We start from the raw sequence: 20,749 nt of genomic DNA, 5'->3' as shown, positions 1-20,749 counted from the left end.
GTTCTGTTGTCACGACTCAACGTCTTGCAAGACCCTCTATAAATGGCAGAATGAGGGTATTTCCAGCACTACGCGCTGAACACACCCCCGATGCGTGCGGTGACAGGATAAGAAACGGTCTCACGTGACATAGGGACAGGAGGTTACGGGCATCAGCCCTCTCAGCCCTGGGCCCAATGTCACCAGAAATGCTGGGAAACGACATAAAGCATCCGTTGCATACATTCGACATGTATTTTGCGGGATTGAGTATCGTTATGGCCATCCCATTGTAGGCTATATGCTAACCAGACTGCAATGTACATTTTCAATCAATAATCCATGTTCAATCTTAAAAAATCAAGGACCAGTGAAAAACATGTCAAATGTGACAGCTGAGTTTTCCAGCGTTGGGGAAGGCAGATGATCTTGCCGGTGTGATGTGACTGCAGGGATCAAGGTTATGGAACTGTAAACCAAGCATGCATAATCAGTGACACGGTCATATATTCACCACTAGAGAGCGGAATAGCCACTTGAAAAAGTTCAATTTCACCAGCCGGTTCCACTGCATATTTTTTCATTTGATTTTTTAATAGACTTTGGAGTCATATATAACGTTGTCAAAGAAGCCGAAGAACTTAAGACTTAGTGAGTATAATTGAATTACATAGATACATACATTAGTAGGCTGCTATTAAGATCAGTGTTCGATATATGAAAACCTCAAATGTAGACTTAAAATATGTAGACCTATCACACTGACTGACGCCGACCTTACATAGTGATCACTACAAGGCACGATCAGCTGGCTGTTGGGTTTGAGTAAGCCTTATGAAAAAGAAGATTCCATTATGAGTTTTCAAGATTCTTTCTAATCTACTTGTATTAGGGGCCGTTTAGGAAATAATTCAGACTGTCCTTAAACAAACACATATGAAACACATTCACATAGGAAACGTTCATATTAAAAACAAAACTGTTTTGAAAAAACTAGAAACTTTTTGTGTGGTGTTGTGTGTGGAAAAAAAAGTACAAAAAATTGGTTTAAAAGGTTAAAAAATATTTTCAAAAAAAGTTTGCATCATTCAAATCAAATCAAATCAAAATGTATTTGTATAGCACCTTTTTTTTTTTACAAGCAAGCATGTCACAAAGTGCTTCACATACGCCCATAGAACTGCCCCTCAACCAACAAAGACAAGGAAAAACTCCTAGAAAAGCTCACTGGAGGAGAAAAAATGGAAGAAACCTTGGGAGGAGCAATTCAGTGAAGGATCCCCTCCTCCAGAGACGGTTGGTGAAAGAGAGGAGCAGAACACAGGCTTAACATAGTCATACAGCAGGGAAATGTCAATGGGTTTTGAAACACCAAAATCCATCGTTCAACTTGGTAGATGTGGGAAGGGACCGTGAAACTCGCTGTTGCCCGTCTTGGAGACTGGTTTTCGGTTGGCGACCAGGTCCAGCGTTGGCAGACCGACGACCAGGCAGGTGCTGACAGATCAAACCCCCCACACCACAGGGGATGTGTGGAGGGGGCCCAGACAGAGGAGAGCAGGGATTGATGAGTACTTGATGAGGACTCTACTGTACTCTGTTTGTATTCTGCTCTAGGCTTTCTTGTTCTTCTCTCCCCTCTCCTCTTCTCTCAAGGGTGAAAATAATTATTTTATGTTTAGTCAAAATAACTTGAGTATTCCCACTGTTCTGACCTCAGAACTATATTTGTATTTGGTACCGACTTCTTGCCGGAGTAAATTCTAATGGCATCAGAATAAAAGGATCGTAAAAATCTCCACTACGCAATTTGCGCAAGCACAAACAACCTTCATGGTTTGGTGCAGGTTTTAGGGAGATTGTCCTGTTTTACAAATATCTACCACTAGAGAGCACCAACTACCTTCTGTAAAGAATTGTAACGTCAGCGAGCCTCCACCAAAGCTCCTTGTTAAGCACGAGAGAAGTTCCCGCATGAAATCCCACACCCAGTGATAATACAAGCATCCATTGAACGTACTCTTATCTATTATTTCTGTCTTTTCTGAAATCACCCAAAATAAAGAGAGAAAAAAAACTAACGACACGATTAACGCAACATCCTAGGCCTATTTATCACGCACTCCAGAGATGGATTGATATGGGCATTCAGTCACTTCTACTTAGTTTACATAGAAGAAGGTATAGTGGAGTTGAGTTGACAGCGTGTTGGCAGTTAGAGAGGGGGTGTGTAAAAGAGTCAGAGGCAGTAGATAACCAGGTTATTGTCGGAGACTCGGTGACAGCCAGGATGAAGGCTACTGGAAGGGAAGATGACAGGTCATTAGTCAGACAAAAAAGAAAGGATTCGGCTGTATGAGAAAATAACATCCCCCAGTGGAAATAATAGAGGCACAACACACACTTGCTTGAATTTTCAGTCATATTCACTCCTGTTATTTCTCCATCCCTTTCTAAACATATTACAAAAAGCCACACAATGTGCAAATGCACAAGATATAACTCTCTCTCTCTCACACACACACACACACAAAGAAACAAAGATTGGTGAGCTGTCAATTCTGCTCAGTGTCCGCATCTCAACATAACTATAGAAAAGAATGAATTCCACATGAATGACACACAGGGAGCATATGGACCTCTCCTGGTGAAAGAGAGAGAGAGCAAGAGAAAGAGCAAGAGACAGGTAGGTGAGAGAGATTGATTAGGTGTGTATATTCACACAAGGGGTGTGTATGTGTGTGAGTAGCTGATAAAAGTTGTTATAAATGTTCCCCTGGGCCAAGGTAAGATGGGGGTGCAGGTGTACATATTAGCATGAACATGTTAATTACCTCTGCTGCCTCTGGAGAACTTCCCGACACAGAGAAGCACGAGTCTGAGAGAGAGAGAGAGAGAGAGAGAGAGAGAGAGAGAGAGAGAGAGAGAGAGAGAGAGAGAGAGAGAGAGAGAGAGAGAGAGAGAGAGAGAGAGAGAGAGAGAGAGAGAGAGAGAGAGAGAGAAAGAGGGGGGGGAGAGAGGGGGAAGAGAGAGAGTGGGAGGGAGAGAGGGAGAGAGAGAGAAGTATGTGTGTGAGGATTTTGTGCTCATGATAGAGGTAATAAAATATTGAAGAAAAGAGAGAGAGAGAGAAAGAGATAGATGGTGGGGTTGTATATGCTGTATGTGTGTGACATGTGTGTTTGTGACACAGAGAACGAAAGAAGGAGCGACAGAGAGAGAGAGAGAGAGAGAGAGAGAGAGAGAGAGAGAGAGCGAGAGAGAGAGAGAGAAAGAGAGAGAGATAGGGGGGTTTAGATATGTGCGTGAGGTGTGTTTTGTGATAGAGGGAATGATGGATAGAATACAAGAGAGATGCAACGTAGGTGTGCTTGTTATAGAGAGAATGAAAGATAGTGTGAGAGTCAAGCAGCTGTCCTATTGTGAGGACAGTGAAGCTCTCCATCCCTCCAAGATGAGGGGAGAGAGAGACAGAGAGAGAGAGAGAGAGTGAGAGAGGAGACCAGGAGAGAGAGACCGAGAGAGAGAGAGAGAGAGAGAGAGTGAGGAGACCAGGAGAGAGAGACCGAGAGAGAGAGAGAGAGAGAGAGAGAGAGAGAGAGAGAGAGGAGACCAGGAGAGAGAGACCGAGAGAGAGAGAGAGAGAGAGAGAGAGAGAGGAGACCAGGAGAGAGAGACCGAGAGAGAGAGAACAGGCTCAGCGGGGACTCAACACACTGGCTGCATTGAACGCACCCTAATGAATCTCTCTGCTTGGAGCCAGGCTCAGAGCGTTCCCCAGGTGGACAGCATGCCCCTGCAGGGAGGGTCACACATTCGCAGGGAGACCCAGCCAGAATCCACATCTCAAACAGAATGACAATAAGCACAAAGACACAAAGCCCACAGGCATGTGCTTCTCACCAGGCACGGCCAGACACCCGCCCGCTGGGGGGAAGCACTTCTTACCAAAGTCCAGGCCAGAAGCCCAAAGAGGTGTAGAAAAGGATTTTGTCATCTGTGAGAGACTCGTGTGGTTTCGACACTAGATGTCCATTTTGACTGCTTTGAATGAATGCGTTGTGTCGTTGTAGGTCATGTGGGCCAAGTGTACCCACCCTCAGCTCACCTCCCTTTGCTAGGTGAATCTCCTTACGCCTTTTATGGGTTAGCGGTGGCTGTGCTAGCCAGTCTCTCATCCTGTCACTCCCCTGCATGCCTAACGACTAAGTGTCACAGTAACAGATTGCGGTGTTTCAGACAGTGACCGGTCAAGAGCCTGCCAGGGCTCTGGCGTGAAATGCTCGCCCCTGGAATGCATTCACTTCCTATACATCAATGGGTCCTATACGCGGGACAAGGCAGTCCATTCACATGCCTGTCTAAATCACGGGGTCTTCATCAGTCTTCAGACGGAGCGAAGCTGAGCTTGGTGAGGCCCTGTTGGAGGTGACTGGAATGTGGATGGGCACATAGAGACACCACCACCACGTTAGCACACAGACGTGTAGCCTGTACACACACTTTACACTCACTCGCACATCTTGTGGGCACATAGGCACCCACCCACACACATGAATATATAACTGAAAGGCATACTCTCTAGCCAGGACTTCATACACAGACAGGAATCTAGCTGCCTTGGCTGAAAGGGAATCCCTTTGTTGTGTAAATCTGCCTGGGTTCTATCTGCGACTCAGGGTCACCAAACTCAAGTTTGTTTTGATGGCCTGCCTTGCTGACTGAGCGTGTTGTTTCCCCAGACACAGCTCTGATGTTGCAGTCAAAGTGGTGGTGTTGTCAAAACATGTGTATCTTAGATTCAATTCAATTTTTTTCAGTGTATTTTATATTTCAATTATACTGAACAACGTTCAAAAGCAACGGGGCAGTGTGTGTGTGTGTGTGGGTGGGGGGGGGGGGGGGCGGTTAGAACGTCTGCCAACAAATAAACTAAATCAGTTTTACCTTCGTAGCCTACTTCTTTGAGTCTTTCATTGTCTGTGTGTGTTTGTGTTCGTCACCTACAGACTCCAGAAGGACTTTTGAAAATAGAAATAATGTATGACCTCTTTGTTGCCGTACTTTCTTGAAGTTTTCAAGACTCTAGTTTCTGTACCAATTGCCAATCCAGACTGAAAGGCCATGAACAATCGCGCTCCAAAGATAGAATTGAGAGGTAAATCAAATTACGAATTCTCATTTTATGAATTGAACCTGGAATTGTGATGAAATTTCGAGTTGATTCAATTCAACAGTTGCCTTTTCATGACCATAAAATAGCGAATGTTATCAACAGCAAGCTTTTGGACAATTGAGTCATAGTCTAGGGGAAAATGTATTAGCTTGCCTCCAATCTACACAAGCGCACGGAAAGAAACTCATCTCTATGCTAATGGTGTTGACAAATGCGTTATAGAGTTACCATTTGTAGAGTCGATTGGAATTGTCTTCAAATTGAATTGAACTCTAACTTACTGCTTAATCGTATTCCGTCCTGATTTATGAGATGAAGTCGCGTGGCTGTCCGCGGCTCTACGTTGTGTGCGGGAAAAAGTCTGCCGTCCTACTGTATCCTGACAAGTTATTCAACTATTTTTTCATGGTCTCTATTTTCTTTTTTTCTCCATCCTTCACTTTTCTTGTGTACAGTATTACCATAATAACAAATGGCAGAGTGACTAACCCTCTCTCTCTCACACACACACAGTCGGAGAAAGTACGTTTGCGTTTGTGTGGTTCATCCATGCCTTCGTCTCATCAGGAAGTCCTTGCAGGAAAAGAGGCTCTGCTCCAGCACTCAGTAGCTAAAGACATCACTCTGTGTCATACCTCCATGTCTCCCAGCCTCAGTGACACTGACGTGATGACAGATAATAACCATCCCCTGGGCTAAATCAGCTGAGCGTATATAGCTTCAACTCAAACTACCGGAGCTCTGTCCCTACAGACAACTGCTCTCCAACAACCTCACATCCATGTTAATCCCGGCGGTTGTGTAGCCTACTGTTTCGCTGTAGCCTACCTTTTGGTGGAACTGGGTAGGCTACTGGCGGTCTGGTCAAACTGCCAGGCGTGATTGACAGGTATCCCATGGTGACAGGACAGAGCCAGGAGGGCAGAGGGCTGCATCCAGAAGACAGGAGTGAGTAATTGACTAGTGATGGTTCCACAAGGAGATTTGACATTGCTGTGTCCTGATTTCTTCCATCCAGTATAAAGAAATTACAAGACGTGAATTGTGTGCTGCGCATATGAACGGCGGTCTTCAAAGTAAATCGAGCTTGGGAGCTCATTTCGTGAAGGAAGACCGTTATCAGTGTATTTACCTGAGACTGTGGTCTCTCGGTGAATCCCTCAGGATAGGCTGCCTGCTCAATACCTGGTGCTGTGCCAAAAACAATATTGAGGTGTATTAAAGTATAATGGTGTGAAAACACACACACACACACACACACACACACACACACACACAGGTAGATAGCCTACTTGTAATCCCAAGGGGAAATTGAGGCCTTCCAGCTGCAGTCCAGATAAAAATAAATCAAAATAAATAAATAAATCAATATAACAATAGAAAGGAACATGTTACGAATACTAAACACACAGAGGTTAAACATTTGTCAACACACAAAAAAACATAAATAATACAAATAACAAGAACAGAGAGAGGCTACACAGTTATAACAATGAACAATCACTCGGTTGTCAGCTATTTAGAGTCGTTAATTTACATTTACGTTTATTTCATTCTTGGATATTGTATTGTGCTTTGCTGGGATGAATATTAATTTCCTATACCAGATGATTTTCGTTGCAGGGATGATTTGTTTGTACCTAATTACATTGTTTGGCCAGCATGCGTAGGCCTAAATGTTGACAAGAATAGATTTACTCCGGAGAAAATCGAAGTTCCGATGTTCATTTGGAACAAAATCAAATGTTTACTGAGTGCAAATAAAGCTCTCTCACTCATTCCCTCTCGGTATAGTATAGATGAGGGTTTCTCCATTCCCAATGGACGCTGACGTGGTTCTCTTGTAGCATAACAATGCATCTCTCTTTCTGCCTCCCCCCTCTCCCCTCTTTCTCCCCCCTCTCCCTTCTTTCTCCCCCCTCTTCTTCTCTCTCTTCGCCTCTCCCCTCTCCATCTCTCTCCTCCCTCTCCCCCTCTCCTTCTATCTCTCTCTCTCTCTATCCCCCTCTCTTTCCCTGCCCCCTCTCTCTCCCTGCCTCCTCTCTCCCCCCCCCTCTCTCGTAGCTTCCCTCCCCTCTCCGTCCATCACAATCCTTTCTGTTCCGTCTCTACATCGCAGTCCCCCCACCCCTCCCTTTTTTCGCCCTGACGCTCTCGCGCACCTGCTTCTCCCCGCTGTGGTCTCCGACTCAACCAGTATCTCTGCCTCGAGAACGATGCTGTTTCCTCCGAGTACCACGACAACACTAGAAATCAATTTTAGAAAGCTACTTTATTAGCATGGACTAACGGAATGTACAATATTAACTGCTGTTTATGGATTGCAATTTTTTGTACTCTTTTTTTTTCGAGAGATGAAGCACTTACACTTCTCATAGGCTGTCCGAGAGGAGAGTGTTTGCAGAAGCGTTCCCGACGGGACGGGTTCGTTTTCATAACCAGTTAGCGTTAGCGGCAAATCAAATTATTCTCACACCGACAGCAGAATTTACAGAAGGCATTAACTATAGTCGGTATATATAACTATTTTCGGTGTGCATTTGACTAGCTTAGGAAAATTGTCTCTGCACGTAGACTACGTGGGATGCGCGGTATAGGTTAGTGATGGAGTGAGTAAGAGAAAGCGAGCCCGGGTCGGATTTTTTTAATCTCCTAACTTGTACATGATGAAATCGCTCTTTTTCAGTCGCTTCTTCATCCTTTTGCCCTGGGTTCTTATTGTCATCATCATGATTGATATCGACACTAAACGGACGTCAGTGCGGGGTCCTGCCCTTGGTCGGCCGGAGAGCGCACAACGGCACGCTCGAACCAGCCAGCAACGGGGAAACCGCTCCGCTCTGCCGGTAATCTACGCAGTCACCCCAACCTACAACCGTCCGGTCCAAAAGGCAGAACTCACCCGGCTCGCCAACACCTTTCGCCAGGTCCCTAGCTTTCACTGGATAGTGTTGGAAGACTCGAACATACGCACGGAGTTGGTGGCGCGCTTCCTCGCCCGTTCGGGAGTGCCATACACACACTTGCACGTCTTAACCCCACGCCGGTTTAAACGGCCTGGGATGCCTCGCGCCACTGAGCAGAGGAACGCAGCTCTGACCTGGCTGCGTCAACACCGTTCACGAAAGGATCCGGGAGTGGTGTTCTTCGCGGACGATGACAACACGTACAGCCTGGAACTGTTCGAAGAGGTAAACCGACCGTTACCGTAAACACGGCACTCCTCATGTCCAGCCCTGATTGTGTGTGTGTGTGTGTGCAAGATTATTATTTTTTGTTTCATCACAGCTCTGTCACTTGTCCTTCACCACTGTTAGTGTATGAATTCAAGTTCTGGACTGGATTTAAACCAGAAATCAAAATATGTGTTTGTAATATTTTCATTTACACTATGGAGTACTCTTAAACAAGTAAAAAATGTGGTTCCAGGGAAGGGGAGAGGAGGGAGGGGAGAGAGGGGAGGGAGAGAAGGGAGGGGAGGGAGGGAGGGAAGGGAGAGAGAGAGAGAGGGGAGGGAGGGAGGGAGGGAGGGGAGGGGAGGGGAGGGGAGGGGAGGGGAGGGGAGGGGAGGGGAGGGGAGGGGAGGGGAGGGGAGGGGAGGGGAGGGGAGGGGAGGGGAGGGGAGGGAGGGGAAGGTTGTGAGATGATACAGAGGCCAACAGACACAATCATCTCTGAAACCTCACAGCTCGTTCAGGCGCTGATGACACAGTTCCAAGCTGCCCTATAAACATTGATCTATAGCCATTGTCCAGGAAGGGCTCAGATCCCAGAGTGGAGCTCTGGTCGAGGGGCTCATCCTCGGGAGAACAGCACAGGACGATGCTGGCTGATGGGGGCTGATTGCATGTCTGTGAGCCGGGCTTCTTGCTGGTGATTGCGGGGCTCCTCCCTGAAGTAATAGCCTGTCATGTGGCGGTAATAACCTGAGAGAGCGGTTACCTTGGTGATGTGTAGAATCACACAGATAGCATCTGTCCAGGTCCAATATATACCTCTGAAGGGGTGTTGGGTTCAGGAGGCTGGATGATGGAGGTCTCCTTCATGAGAAGGCATTGCAGTTAAAGCCTATTAAATGGGTTTGACTTTCTGTATGTCTCACCTCAAACTCCTGGCCTACTCTAAAAGCTTTTGCCATGCATACAAGCATTTTTTTCAATGGAAACCTTATGAAACAGCTCATTTAGATTCCATAATTTTCTGCCCTGAAAGGCCACAGGGGGTGTAGAGAAACAAGCTGGAAAAAATCTGCCTAAAAAAACAGAATTATGGGATGTACAGTGAGATACAGAGAGCGAAAAATTGAGCGAAAGAGAGAGAGAGATAGAGAGAGACCGAGACAGAGAGAGACACAGAAAGAGAGAGAGACATAGAGAGAGGTAAACAGATACAGAGAGAGAGACTCACTGCAGCTGCCTCCTCTGAACACGGGCAGTGTCAGGAGAGAGACAAATCAGAGTAGGCTGTCAGCAAACTAAATGTTGCACATTAAAGCTTTCTGAGCAATCAGAGTCCTGCCTCTCTCTCTGTGTCTCTGTCTCTCACTCTCTGTCTCTCTCTCTCTCCTTCTCTGAAGCTGAGCCAGGGGTTGAGTTAGCAGTTTGCCCCGGAGGGTAGTGGGGAGGGGGGAGCTGGCTAGCCATACCCCCCCTGCCACCCCTCAGCCTTGTCAGCCAGTCTGTCAGTCACAACAAGCTCTGCTACTGTGAGATCCCCCCCTCCTCCACCACCACCACCACCACCCCCCCCCCCCCCCCCCCAAAACCCGCAGTTTATAGTCATCACATCAATCTGCACTCCTAATGAGGCCAGGTCTGCAGGGACACACTGCACAGTGGAGGAAAGCAACACATTGATTAAAGAGATATTTCCCAAACAAAGCTCAAAGTCTGCCCCACAGTGGAACATGTCGTATGCAGAGATTTGTCCCCATGTTTCCACCTGGAGTTGGTCCTCAGCTTGTCTAAACCCTAAATAAATGAACAGCTTGTGTGTAAAGTCGACACAGGACAAGGTTTCGCAAAGAAACCAGGGAAAGTAGGCGAGAGCAAAATAACTGAAAAAGAAATGAAATCCAATTCCATCAAATCCATGCAAGCAATTATTATAATTACACACTGGTGAAGGCGAAGCAGAAAGGAACACTTCTCTGCGCGAGGTATTGTTCATGAGGGGGTGGGTGGGGCGGAGGAGGGACAGAGGAGAGGGTGAGAGAGGGGTGAAGAAAGCGAGAAAGGAGAGAGGGAGAAGTGGTGGGAGAGCAACTCCCTCTCCTCGTTTTTCTCCATATCTCTTCCTTTCTTTCCCCTCTCTTCCCCATTTGCCTCAGGACTGGTGTGATTGAGTCTGCCTGACTGCTCGCTTTGTCTGCCCTGAGCTTCATGGAGCTGTTCCCTCCACTCCTCACATACAGCTGCTACGACTGCGACTGAGAGACAGAGACGATGCCCTGAGAGGAACACCCACACACACACACACACTCTTGTGTAGAGACACAGACTCTCACCCTGTCTCTGTCGGTGTGTGTCTCTCTCGATCCCTCAGAAACAAACACACCACTCAGGACCAACCTCACTCTCCCACACACACACACAACATCACGCGTCGTTGCATCACCATTTCATAACCTCCTCATTCTCTCCATTCTCTCTCCTCTAATTTGATTCATTCTTTCCCCTCCGCTTCCCCCTCACATTGCCCTAGCCATGCATATTAATGACACAAGGAGAAGGGTTGATTAAAATCACATACAGAGAAGCCCCACAGCATGACACACAATTCAATGACAGCTTTTTCTCCAGGGCAAGAAGAAAAAATCACAAATGTATAGTAAATTCATAATGCTGTATCATTAAGAAATATGTTTGTGTCACGCATAATGCATCAACCTTTTGTTTACTGTCTGGATGGGGCGTGTGGGGGGGGGGGGGGAGGGGATTCATGTTCTTCATGTTCGCTGACTGACTTTCGGCCTGCCGTCAAAGAGACTGAAGGCCCATGTCCTTGTGTGCTTTTGGGTTCACCGGCCACAGATTCACAACAAACAACATAACACAGACAATGAAACGTGACACACAAATCAAAATCTCTCATCAGCATCTCCGAGTACCATATGCGTCATATTCTGCCATGAGATATTGTTTAGGTGTATCCAGTGTTTCCCTGCCCGCTCAGCTGGTGAGAGGAGGTGTACAGAGGATGTAAGTGAGCACGTTGATTTATTCTGGGAAGTGTTGTCGACAGTGTAGAACACAACAGACACATTCACTGCTCTATCCTCCCAGGACATCCTATTTACATTTACATGTAGTCATGTAGCAGACGCTCTTATCCAGAGCGACTTAGTAAGTACAGGGACATTCCCCCCCGAGGCAAGTAGGGTGAAGTAGGACACAACGTCATTTGGCACTGCCGGGAATCGAACTGGCAACCTTCAGATTACTAGCCCAATTCCCTAACCACTCAGCCGCCTGACTCCTATGATTGGATGAGTCTAATCAAGGATGTCCAGCCTTCTGTTTCCGCCCATCCATCCCTCTCCAATCTGGGAGGATTAAAAAGTCGGATGGAGGTGAAGGGAGAGATACGTTATTTAACCCCCCTCGATCCATTCCTAAAGCTCCTTCAGTCTTAACAGGATGAATTTCACACATTTGACCGTAAAAAATGTTTCGCGTGAGCATCACAAAAGAACACAATTCTTTCTGGAACGGCAGCTGGCAAGCAACACCTCAGAGGAATATAGATTTCAGGTAAATCCTTCCTGGACAGAGAATATATCTGAATCAAGGTTGGGTTCATGATGAGTAGTTAACGGTGATAAGTATAGCGATAGCCGACCATTAAGTATTTTTGTTTAATTCCCCTGGCTACCCTCCGTATAAATACCATTATGGGTCAACATGTACCTCTACCGCTAAGCCGAGACAATGGCTCCACTTGAGAACCACAATCCGTCTGTGCGGACACACTCTCTTTTCATCTGCGTTTTTATAGACCAGAGCTGGAGAAGCCTTTGAACAGTGACCCAGGAGAGGAGGAGAGGCAGGAGGAAACAGAAATAAGGGGGAAGGGTTTTAGCGTTGCACAAGCAAGCTCAAGGGGCAACGCATTAGTGGAGAGAGGGCTTCAAAGTGTGTGCTCATTGCTCAGGGGGAGAATAGAGAGAAGTGAGGGAGAGACAGAGTATTGGGAGAAAGAGGGAGGGGGGGGAGGAAAGGGAGGACTTCTATCAGTCCCTGCGTTCAGAGCTGCCAGACAGAACAGAGACATTAAATATTAAGGCCTTCCTCTGACCATAAGGTTTTTTGTAATGCAGTGTTATTGTGTTATTGCGTATTGACGGTGTTTGGCTTGAGGCTGCTGTGTGTTTGAAAGGAGAATATATGTTAGGGATGTTATGCTGTTGATCTTTGGTATCATGAATGAAATGACACATTCATGTACACTCTCCCTCTCCCTCCCTCCATCTCTCCCCCTCTCTCTTTCCCTCTCTCCCTCCCTCCATCCCTCTCACTCTCCCCCTCTCACTCACGCGCACACACACACACACACTTAAATGTAAATGACAGTTGGCCAACAGTATACCTACTACTCTAGCACTGAAAGCCATCTGAGCACTTCTATTCACACTAACACACACTTTGCCACAAACCACACACTGTCTATTTCCCTCTCCGTGTCGCTCCCGGCAGTCTTTGAATTGATTCAGTGTAAAAAATGAAACTACCAACTTGGTTATACCACCCGGTTTCATTTAGTGCCACATTGGTTCAGGGAGAAGATTCCAGACACACTGATTTCACCCTTTTCAGGTTCGATGAAAGATTTCTAGTTTCCCGTACAGACAGAAACTGAATGAATGTGTTTCTGAGTCTGATAACTTCACACAGTGTGCCTTCTATGCCCCATTTACACCATGGAATAGAACTTGGCTGTATGGTTAGAGATCTCAGATCTGCTCTGAATGGTAATGCGATGCAGGAGGATAATGGACCAGGAGAAAAAGACACATCCAACAACATGAAAGATGTGAAAGTGTGTTTGTGTTTCACAAAACCGTCACTTGGCTTTTCTTTTTTTCTTTGTGTGTGTGCGGCAACATCATCCTGTCTGTCTACACCTGTGTCTGTATAACGCATTCATTTAGCAGAAGCCCACATCCAAAGAACAGTTTGGCACAGGGGGTATTTGAACCTGCGAACTCATGATTCGTATCTCTATTTGATGTGTTTGATGTCAGGCGTATTCACATCCCCCCCCCCCCTCCCCCCCACAGATGCGAGGGACGCGAGGGGTGTCGGTGTGGCCCGTGGGGCTGGTGGGCGGTCGTCGCTATGAGCGCCCCCTGGTGTTCAGGGGTAAAGTTGTGGGCTGGTACACAGGCTGGAGGCCCGACCGCCCCTTCGCCATCGACATGGCAGGTAAGACCTCGCCCACACACCACACAGAGGGCGAAACCATGACAACGAGATGAAGGACGCGAGCAGATAGGTTGGGCCGTGAGTTCCGGACCACATGCAGGGTTACTAACCCTCCCCCACTGTGGCACCAAACCCAGAAGCCAGCACTTCAAAGGCTGAACGAGGACTATGTCACAACGGAGTCAAAACAAGGAGTTTTCCAGAATGCAGATAACTCCTCTGGCATGGTACACCAGAGCTAGTGGACCTGAATGCTAGAAGTATTGAACTGTGCTTTTCAGCTGAAACCTTATTCTGCCATTATCACCACTCAACCTTCCTCTCTCTCTCTGAACATCCCCTGCTCCACAGACACACACACACACATACACACAAACACTCAAGCACACACACACCTACAGTACACACTTAAATACATGCACACACAGACCCCTGGGTGTTTGCGGTGTGTTAATGAAGGCATTATAACTGGAAATAACCCTCCCCTCCCGCCCTCCCTCCCCCATCCAAATCACACAAACAGCCCCATTAAACCCACACACTGACACACGACATACTCATCATCAGTTGCAAACTATGCAACCACGCCTGATAACGGTACGATAAAGTATAACTGTGAACCAGATATCAAAAGCGAATAACCAGAGTAAACCGTAAAACAGAAGCACGGTCGTTAACGATGGCTACGCCTGTGTTCCCTGAACCTCCACTCTTACTCTTTCTAAATCATTTATAACCATTGTTGTTGAGAATGGGAAGCGGCTTCTCTCTGTAACCTGGCTGCGCCTGCAGGCCTTAATAAGGTGCATTGTGCTGCTGAGGTGCTCAACGTGGTTAAAAAGCGCACAAATGTCTGCAACAGCTCCATCTCATTTACTGGAGCACAATAGCCCTGGGTCTCTGAGTGGAGGCTTGGTGTTCGCCTTGGCTACGTCCTCCGACAATCACGTGCTAGGAGAGCTTGTGTTTGATGTGTACAATAGGCCGCGTGCATTTCATGTTCATGTACACGTCTTACTCGAACACAGCCTGTTTGTTAGCGGGGTGCTGACTTTGTCTGGAAGCAAGTGTTAACACCTTCCTGTCGATTTGGAGGGTGTTGGGCAGGGAAGAGACAGGTGAAGGAGAATGTTTTTTAAGGTTAGCATTTAGCCGCGCAAAGGAGCTCTGGGACTGTAGGGCTTCAGTCTGTCTCATAGAGCAGACAATGCACCTGTAGGGCTTCAGTCTGTCTCATAGAGCAGACAATGCACCTGTAGGGTTTCAGTCTGTCTCATAGAGCAGACAATGCACCTGTAGGGCTTCAGTCTGTCTCATAGAGCAGACAATGCACCTGTAGGGTTTCAGTCTGTCTCATAGAGCAGACAATGCACCTGTAGGGTTTCAGTCTGTCTCATAGAGCAGACAATGCACCTGTAGGGTTTCAGTCTGTCTCATAGAGCAGACAATGCACCTGTAGGGTTTCAGTCTGTCTCATAGAGCAGACAATGCACCTGTGGGGTTTCAATTAAAAAACGGGTTCCTTCCTGTATGTCTTTTCCTTCATAGGCCAATAAAACAAGACACAAGCACGCAAGGAAGGATAAAGACCAAAGAAAAATAACTTGTCGATCAAATGCGCCATTCCATACATTATTAGGCTTACCATCTCCACATCAGCACTGTTAGGATGTCCTGTATTCAGCACGTGGCTCCTCTGACCGAATATCACTGATGTAAACAAACATGAAGACAAAGCAATCAATGTCTTGTTGATGTCACATCAAATGACAGTGGTTTTGACGTCAAGTCACTTCAGATCCGTGTGAGATGCTTACCGGGTAAATGGCTTCATGTTCAGAGGGTTTAGAGTGAGCATTAGTCATGATGATGGGTCTTCTCTGCTGAGCAGGAACAGTGAGAAGCACGCTCATCACCATATCACTTGTATTAGCTGCAGGTAACGAGATTTCTATCATATAATTGCTTTCAAATCCACCTATCTTACCTCCAAGGCTGTAGCGTATGTGATTTCACTGCGGGATTACTCCCTGTTTAGTAATGCCCTGATAGGGCAAATGAATATTACAAGACTCGATTATTGTGTGTTCCCTCGTGCTGATGCAAAGTGTTGTCAAATTTAGTTTTCCAATTTCCTCTTTTGAAAGTTGTCAATGGCACCCAAGCACCAATCTTTCTTGTCCTGTAAAAAGAGAGAGTCCAGTTCAAATCAAGACTCTTGTCATCTAACAAATTATTGCTTGTATTGTTATACTGAATCTACAGTATTTGAGGTATTTTGCCTGTATCCTGCTCTGGACTCCATCTTTCACTCGTTTGTTCCTGGATCCTTTTCATTCTTTCTTTCTCCTTTCCCTCCTCTCCATCTTTATCTCTCTCTCTTTCTCTCTCTCCCTCCATCTGTCTCTCCCCCGCACACCCTCTCTCTCTCTCTCTCTGTGGAGTTGAGGAATCCCTTCGTGAATACCGAGCTAGCGGCGCCCTAGAAATCAGTGTGCGCTCGCTGGAAACATGCAGAGGAGGTCATGGAGGTTAGCTGGAGCGGCCCAGCCATCCGCTCACCCCAGTCCCAGCGGAGCGTCGAGATTGTATTTGAGACAAGAATGTATGACACCACGCACAGTCTTCCTGTCACACTGCCTTGCATCCTACACACACACACACACACACACACACACACACACACACACACACACACACACACACACACACACAGCACACTGGGCCACGTTAAGCATAAATCCGATGCATTCTCTCCATTGTGGGGATATATAGTGACCTAGTTCCAAGATTTTTGATATAGATATCTTGCCTTCCTTCCCTTATCTCCTTAAATCATTTCTTCACTTGGCTACGTGGTTGTTTTTCTGAGGGCAGCGTTTCTGAATCGAAGGACGAGGACGGAGATATATTTGGAACCGAAGCTGTAGAAAACAGAGTGCATCTCCAGACCTGTTTGTGACGTCCTCGTGAGAGAGAGAGCAACACAAACTCAAGCTTGTTCTTCCCCTCCTGAGTCTCTGTGTTGTGTTTGTGTATTTTTCTTACACGCTGGTAACACCCGGAGATTGCTCGCCCTGGGTGAAGTAACACATCGGATGTGAGAAGGTTGCGTGCAGTGTGAGATGCGTTGTGGCGGCACGGTTATCGATCATAACCCGTCATCTTCTCCCTCTCATCCCGCTTCACCCTCAGGCTTCGCCGTGAATCTCCAGGTGGTCCTGGAGAACCCAAAGGCGTTGTTCAAGCGCAGGGGCTCCCAGCCAGGCATGCAGGAGTCAGACTTCCTGAAGCAGATCACCAAGGTGGCTGAGTTGGAGCCTCGAGCCAACAACTGCACCAGGGTGAGTAGCTATTTTTTTTTATTAAAATCTTTATTAAAGATTTAAAATGTATGATGTTCCTTCGGGGCGATCGACAGCGATGAGAAACGGAGTGAGGTGAGAAAGAGGGGAGGACATGCAGGGAATGAGTAAATTCAAACCCAGGCTGCTGAAAGTTAAGCCTGTGTGGTGCGCTCGCTTGACCGGTGAGCCACCAGGGCCCACAGGGTCAGTAGCCTTCGCCCCCCCGTGTCTCCCAGGCTGTCAGTCTAACGAGGCTGCCTGGTAAAGATCCAGATGTGGCTCCTGTTAGTCTGCTAAGAGGGGCTGGCCAGCAGGTGAGTTTAAATCTCCACTCTCTCGGGGCTTGAAATTATTACTGGTGATAAACTTTGGTGATGGATGTTATATCCCTTGAACAAGAGCATTACTACTGAAAACATGGACAAATCATGTACAGCTAACCAGGTCAAAATATCACACTGCGTTTAATAGAAACAGTAAACTCGCAGACCCTTATGCAGGCCTTTCCTAAGCATCACTTCCCCAATCTCCATCTCTAGATACGCAGAGGAATGCCTTTAAGAGAACGACAGCCAAACCAGCTTCTTTACCAGATCACACCATTTAATTCCTCCATTTACAAGTCATTTCCATAACCAGGGGAGCGGAGGAGAGCAAGGGGAGATAAGGGCTCACGCTGGAATGGAACTGAGCCCAGTCTCCTAATATAGCCTCCTCTCCAACCATGCATCATCCACACTTAGCCCCTCTCCTCTCTCCTGGGCTGAGCAGGGCATCGGCAGAGACATCCTCATTATCACCCCCATTATCCTAATGGGGGGTGGCCCACCACTGATATTAATACAGGCCATTAGTGAGATGTGACATCATCACTAATCACTCGCTGCACACACAGCCAGAAGGACGTGACATCATCAGTAATCACCCGCTCCAGTCTGTGAGGTGTGACACCTCCACTCAGCGCTCACACGGTGCATAGCGGGTTGGACTTTGACCGACAGGACCGGTCCTCCCATAGGCAGGGGGGTCCCATCTCCGCTCCCCTGCTCCTCACAGGCGTGAGGTCAGCATCCGCTCTCAGACTGGGGACAGTGAGACCTGGGCCCAGACCTGGGATCAGACCTGGGATCAGACCTGGGATCCGACCTGGGATCCGACCTGGGATCCGACCTGGGATCAGACCTGGGATCAGACCTGGGATCAGACCTGGGATCAGACCTGGGATCAGACCTGGGCCCAGACCTGGGATCAGACCTGGGCCCAGACCTGGGATCAGACCTGGGATCAGACCTGGGCCCAGACCTGGGATCAGACCTGGGCCCAGACCTGGGATCAGACCTGGGAACAGACCTGGGAACAGACCTGGGAACAGACCGGTTGTGTCGGGAACTACTGGCAACAAGCGAAACTGACCTTGGAGTCTCAAAGTAACTGGATATGGGACACTGGAACAGAGATAGTAAACACAGATAGAAAAAAAGGAGAGACAAAGGAGAGATAGAGGAATAGAGAGAAGATAAGAGAGAGAGAGAGAGAGAGAGAGAGAGAGAGAGAGAGAGAGAGAGAGAGAGAGAGAGAGAGAGAGAGAGAGAGAGAGAGAGAGAGAGAGAGAGAGAGAGAGAGAGAGAGAGAGAGAGAGAGAGAGAGAGAGAGAGAGAGAGAGAGAGAGAGAGAGAGAGAGAGAGAGAGAGAGAGAGAGAGAGGAGTACACTCTGGGGAGCTGTGCTGGCATGAGGTCAAGTTCTCTTATCACAGAACAAGCTGATACAAGTACCCCCTCTACCAAGCCTGCCCTCAGGCTGCCAGGGAACACTACAACTCCCAGCACCCCTCACTGCAGACCAGCACAGACTACAACTCCCAGCACCTCTCACTGCAGACCAGCACAGACTACAACTCCCATCACCCGTCACTGCAGACCAGCACAGACTACAACTCCCATCACCCGTCACTGCAGACCAGCACAGACTACAACTCCCATCACCCCTCACTGCAGACCAGCACAGACTACAACTCCCAGCACCTCTCACTGCAAACCAGCACAGACTACAACTGCCATCACCCGTCACTGCAGACCAGCACAGACTACAACTCCCATCACCCCTCACTGCAGACCAGCACAGACTACAACTCCCATCACCCCTCACTGCAGACCAGCCCAGACTACAACTCCCAGCACCTCTCACTGCAGACCAGCCCAAACTACAACTCCCAGCACCTCTCACTGCAGACCACCACCAGAAACGCCTGGCTGTGCTAGCGAAGATGATAAGAGAGAGTGGAAGAGGAGGATGGATGAAAAGTAATTGTTATTTGAAGTTGCAGATGAGGGATGTGAGAGTACACACACACACCCTCACACACACTATAGTCCTACTCCACCCCCATCCGCTCACCCTGTGATCTAAACTGAAAGGCGGTTCGCTGGCTGCACCTTTAGACTCATTAGATATGCAAATTAGACCAATTAGTAGCATCGTGTGCAGGAAGTGACACGTTCCACCTGAGCAGAGACCAGACACTACTGGCAGAGCACGAAGAGCAATCTGTCACGCGAGTGTGTGTGTGTGTGTGTGAGAGTACGTGTGTGTGTGCGCCAAACAGCAGTGAGGCAGCAACAAAGTTAGACCATTTCACGGTAGACCTATCAGCCTGTTGTAAGCTCTTGTATTTAAACTATATGCACCCATTCTTTTTCCTTTACATTACAGCAGAATCAATTGTGACAATGGTGAATGTATAATTATGTCAAGGAAGAGAAGCTATGCATTGATGTTTGTGTACTTTAAAATAGGGTCTCTGAAGGGTTTTCTCTCAGTAGAGCAACTCACACAAATCCCTCCCTCCCTCCCTCAGGTTCTGGTGTGGCACACACGCACAGAAAAGGTCAACCTGGGCAACGAGCCCAAACATCGACAGGACACAGTGGTCATCGAGGTCTGAGGACCGGGACACTAGCCAAGCGCTCCCAGACCATTGGGGTGAACAGTTGGGGAGAGGAAGCAGGATGCAGTGTTACATCAAGGTCAAGGGCAGGACAGACCGCAAGCCGACGGGATTTACTCTACTGAAGCCATCTTGTTTGCTCATTGGTTGGACACGGCTGACTTTTGATGGACAGGACTTTGGACCAACCGCATGAATTGAACTTGCCTGATTGGCTCTCCAGAAGTAAGTAAAAATTATGCTGCCGATTTACTCTGACGGCCTCCGAGGATTTGAAAGGCACTGGACGTTGAAGCAGAGAGCAGTTTGTTTCCTGAATATGTGGGCCTGACAATCTCTGGGGATACGGAAGGTAGAACAGGAATCTGTGCCAGTTTCTAAGTAAAAAAAAATAAAAAAAAAGGATTTGAAAGCATGTCATACGGGCTGTACGGACTAAAATAACAAGACCTCAATGTATTTGTTTGTGTGAGCGTGTGTGTGTGTCTGTGTGTTCAACTGAACAGGACTGTTACACACTGGAATACAGGAATTAACTCCAGGCTGAGCGGTTAGGGAATTGGGTTAGTAATCTGAAGGTTGCTGGTTCGATTTCTGGCTGTGCCCAACTCACGTTGTGTCCTTGGGCAAGGCACTTCACCCTACTTGACTCGGGGAATGTCCCTGTACTTACTGTAAGTCGCTCTGGATAAGAGCGTCTGCTAAATGACTAAATGTAAATGTATTCCAAATGACCCTCTTGTCAACGTCAGAGAACAAACCCTGCCAAACCTGACAGAAGACAGACTGCATTAGACGAGTCATGAGACAGTAATGACCACGCATACGTTCATGGCTTTTCACTGTTTAATGCACGGAAATTACATTGTTTTTCTTTG

General features: G+C 47.5%; 1 protein-coding gene across 1 annotated transcript; it reads left to right on the top strand.

Moving 5' to 3' along the window:
- The first annotated feature begins 7,818 nt into the window (after positions 1 to 7,818).
- b3gat2 (beta-1,3-glucuronyltransferase 2 (glucuronosyltransferase S)) lies at positions 7,819 to 20,459 on the top strand. The gene is made up of 4 exons (XM_067236619.1): positions 7,819 to 8,346; positions 13,434 to 13,578; positions 16,774 to 16,922; positions 19,782 to 20,459. The coding sequence occupies exons 1-4, from the start codon at positions 7,819 to 7,821 to the stop codon at positions 19,866 to 19,868; spliced, it is 909 nt and encodes a 302-aa protein (XP_067092720.1). The 3' UTR covers positions 19,869 to 20,459.
- The last annotated feature ends 290 nt before the right edge of the window (positions 20,460 to 20,749 follow it).

The sequence above is a fragment of the Osmerus mordax genome, chromosome 5 (assembly GCF_038355195.1).
Source record: "Osmerus mordax isolate fOsmMor3 chromosome 5, fOsmMor3.pri, whole genome shotgun sequence".
Classification (NCBI taxonomy): domain Eukaryota; kingdom Metazoa; phylum Chordata; class Actinopteri; order Osmeriformes; family Osmeridae; genus Osmerus; species Osmerus mordax.
This window is presented reverse-complemented; position numbering and strand designations above follow the sequence as displayed.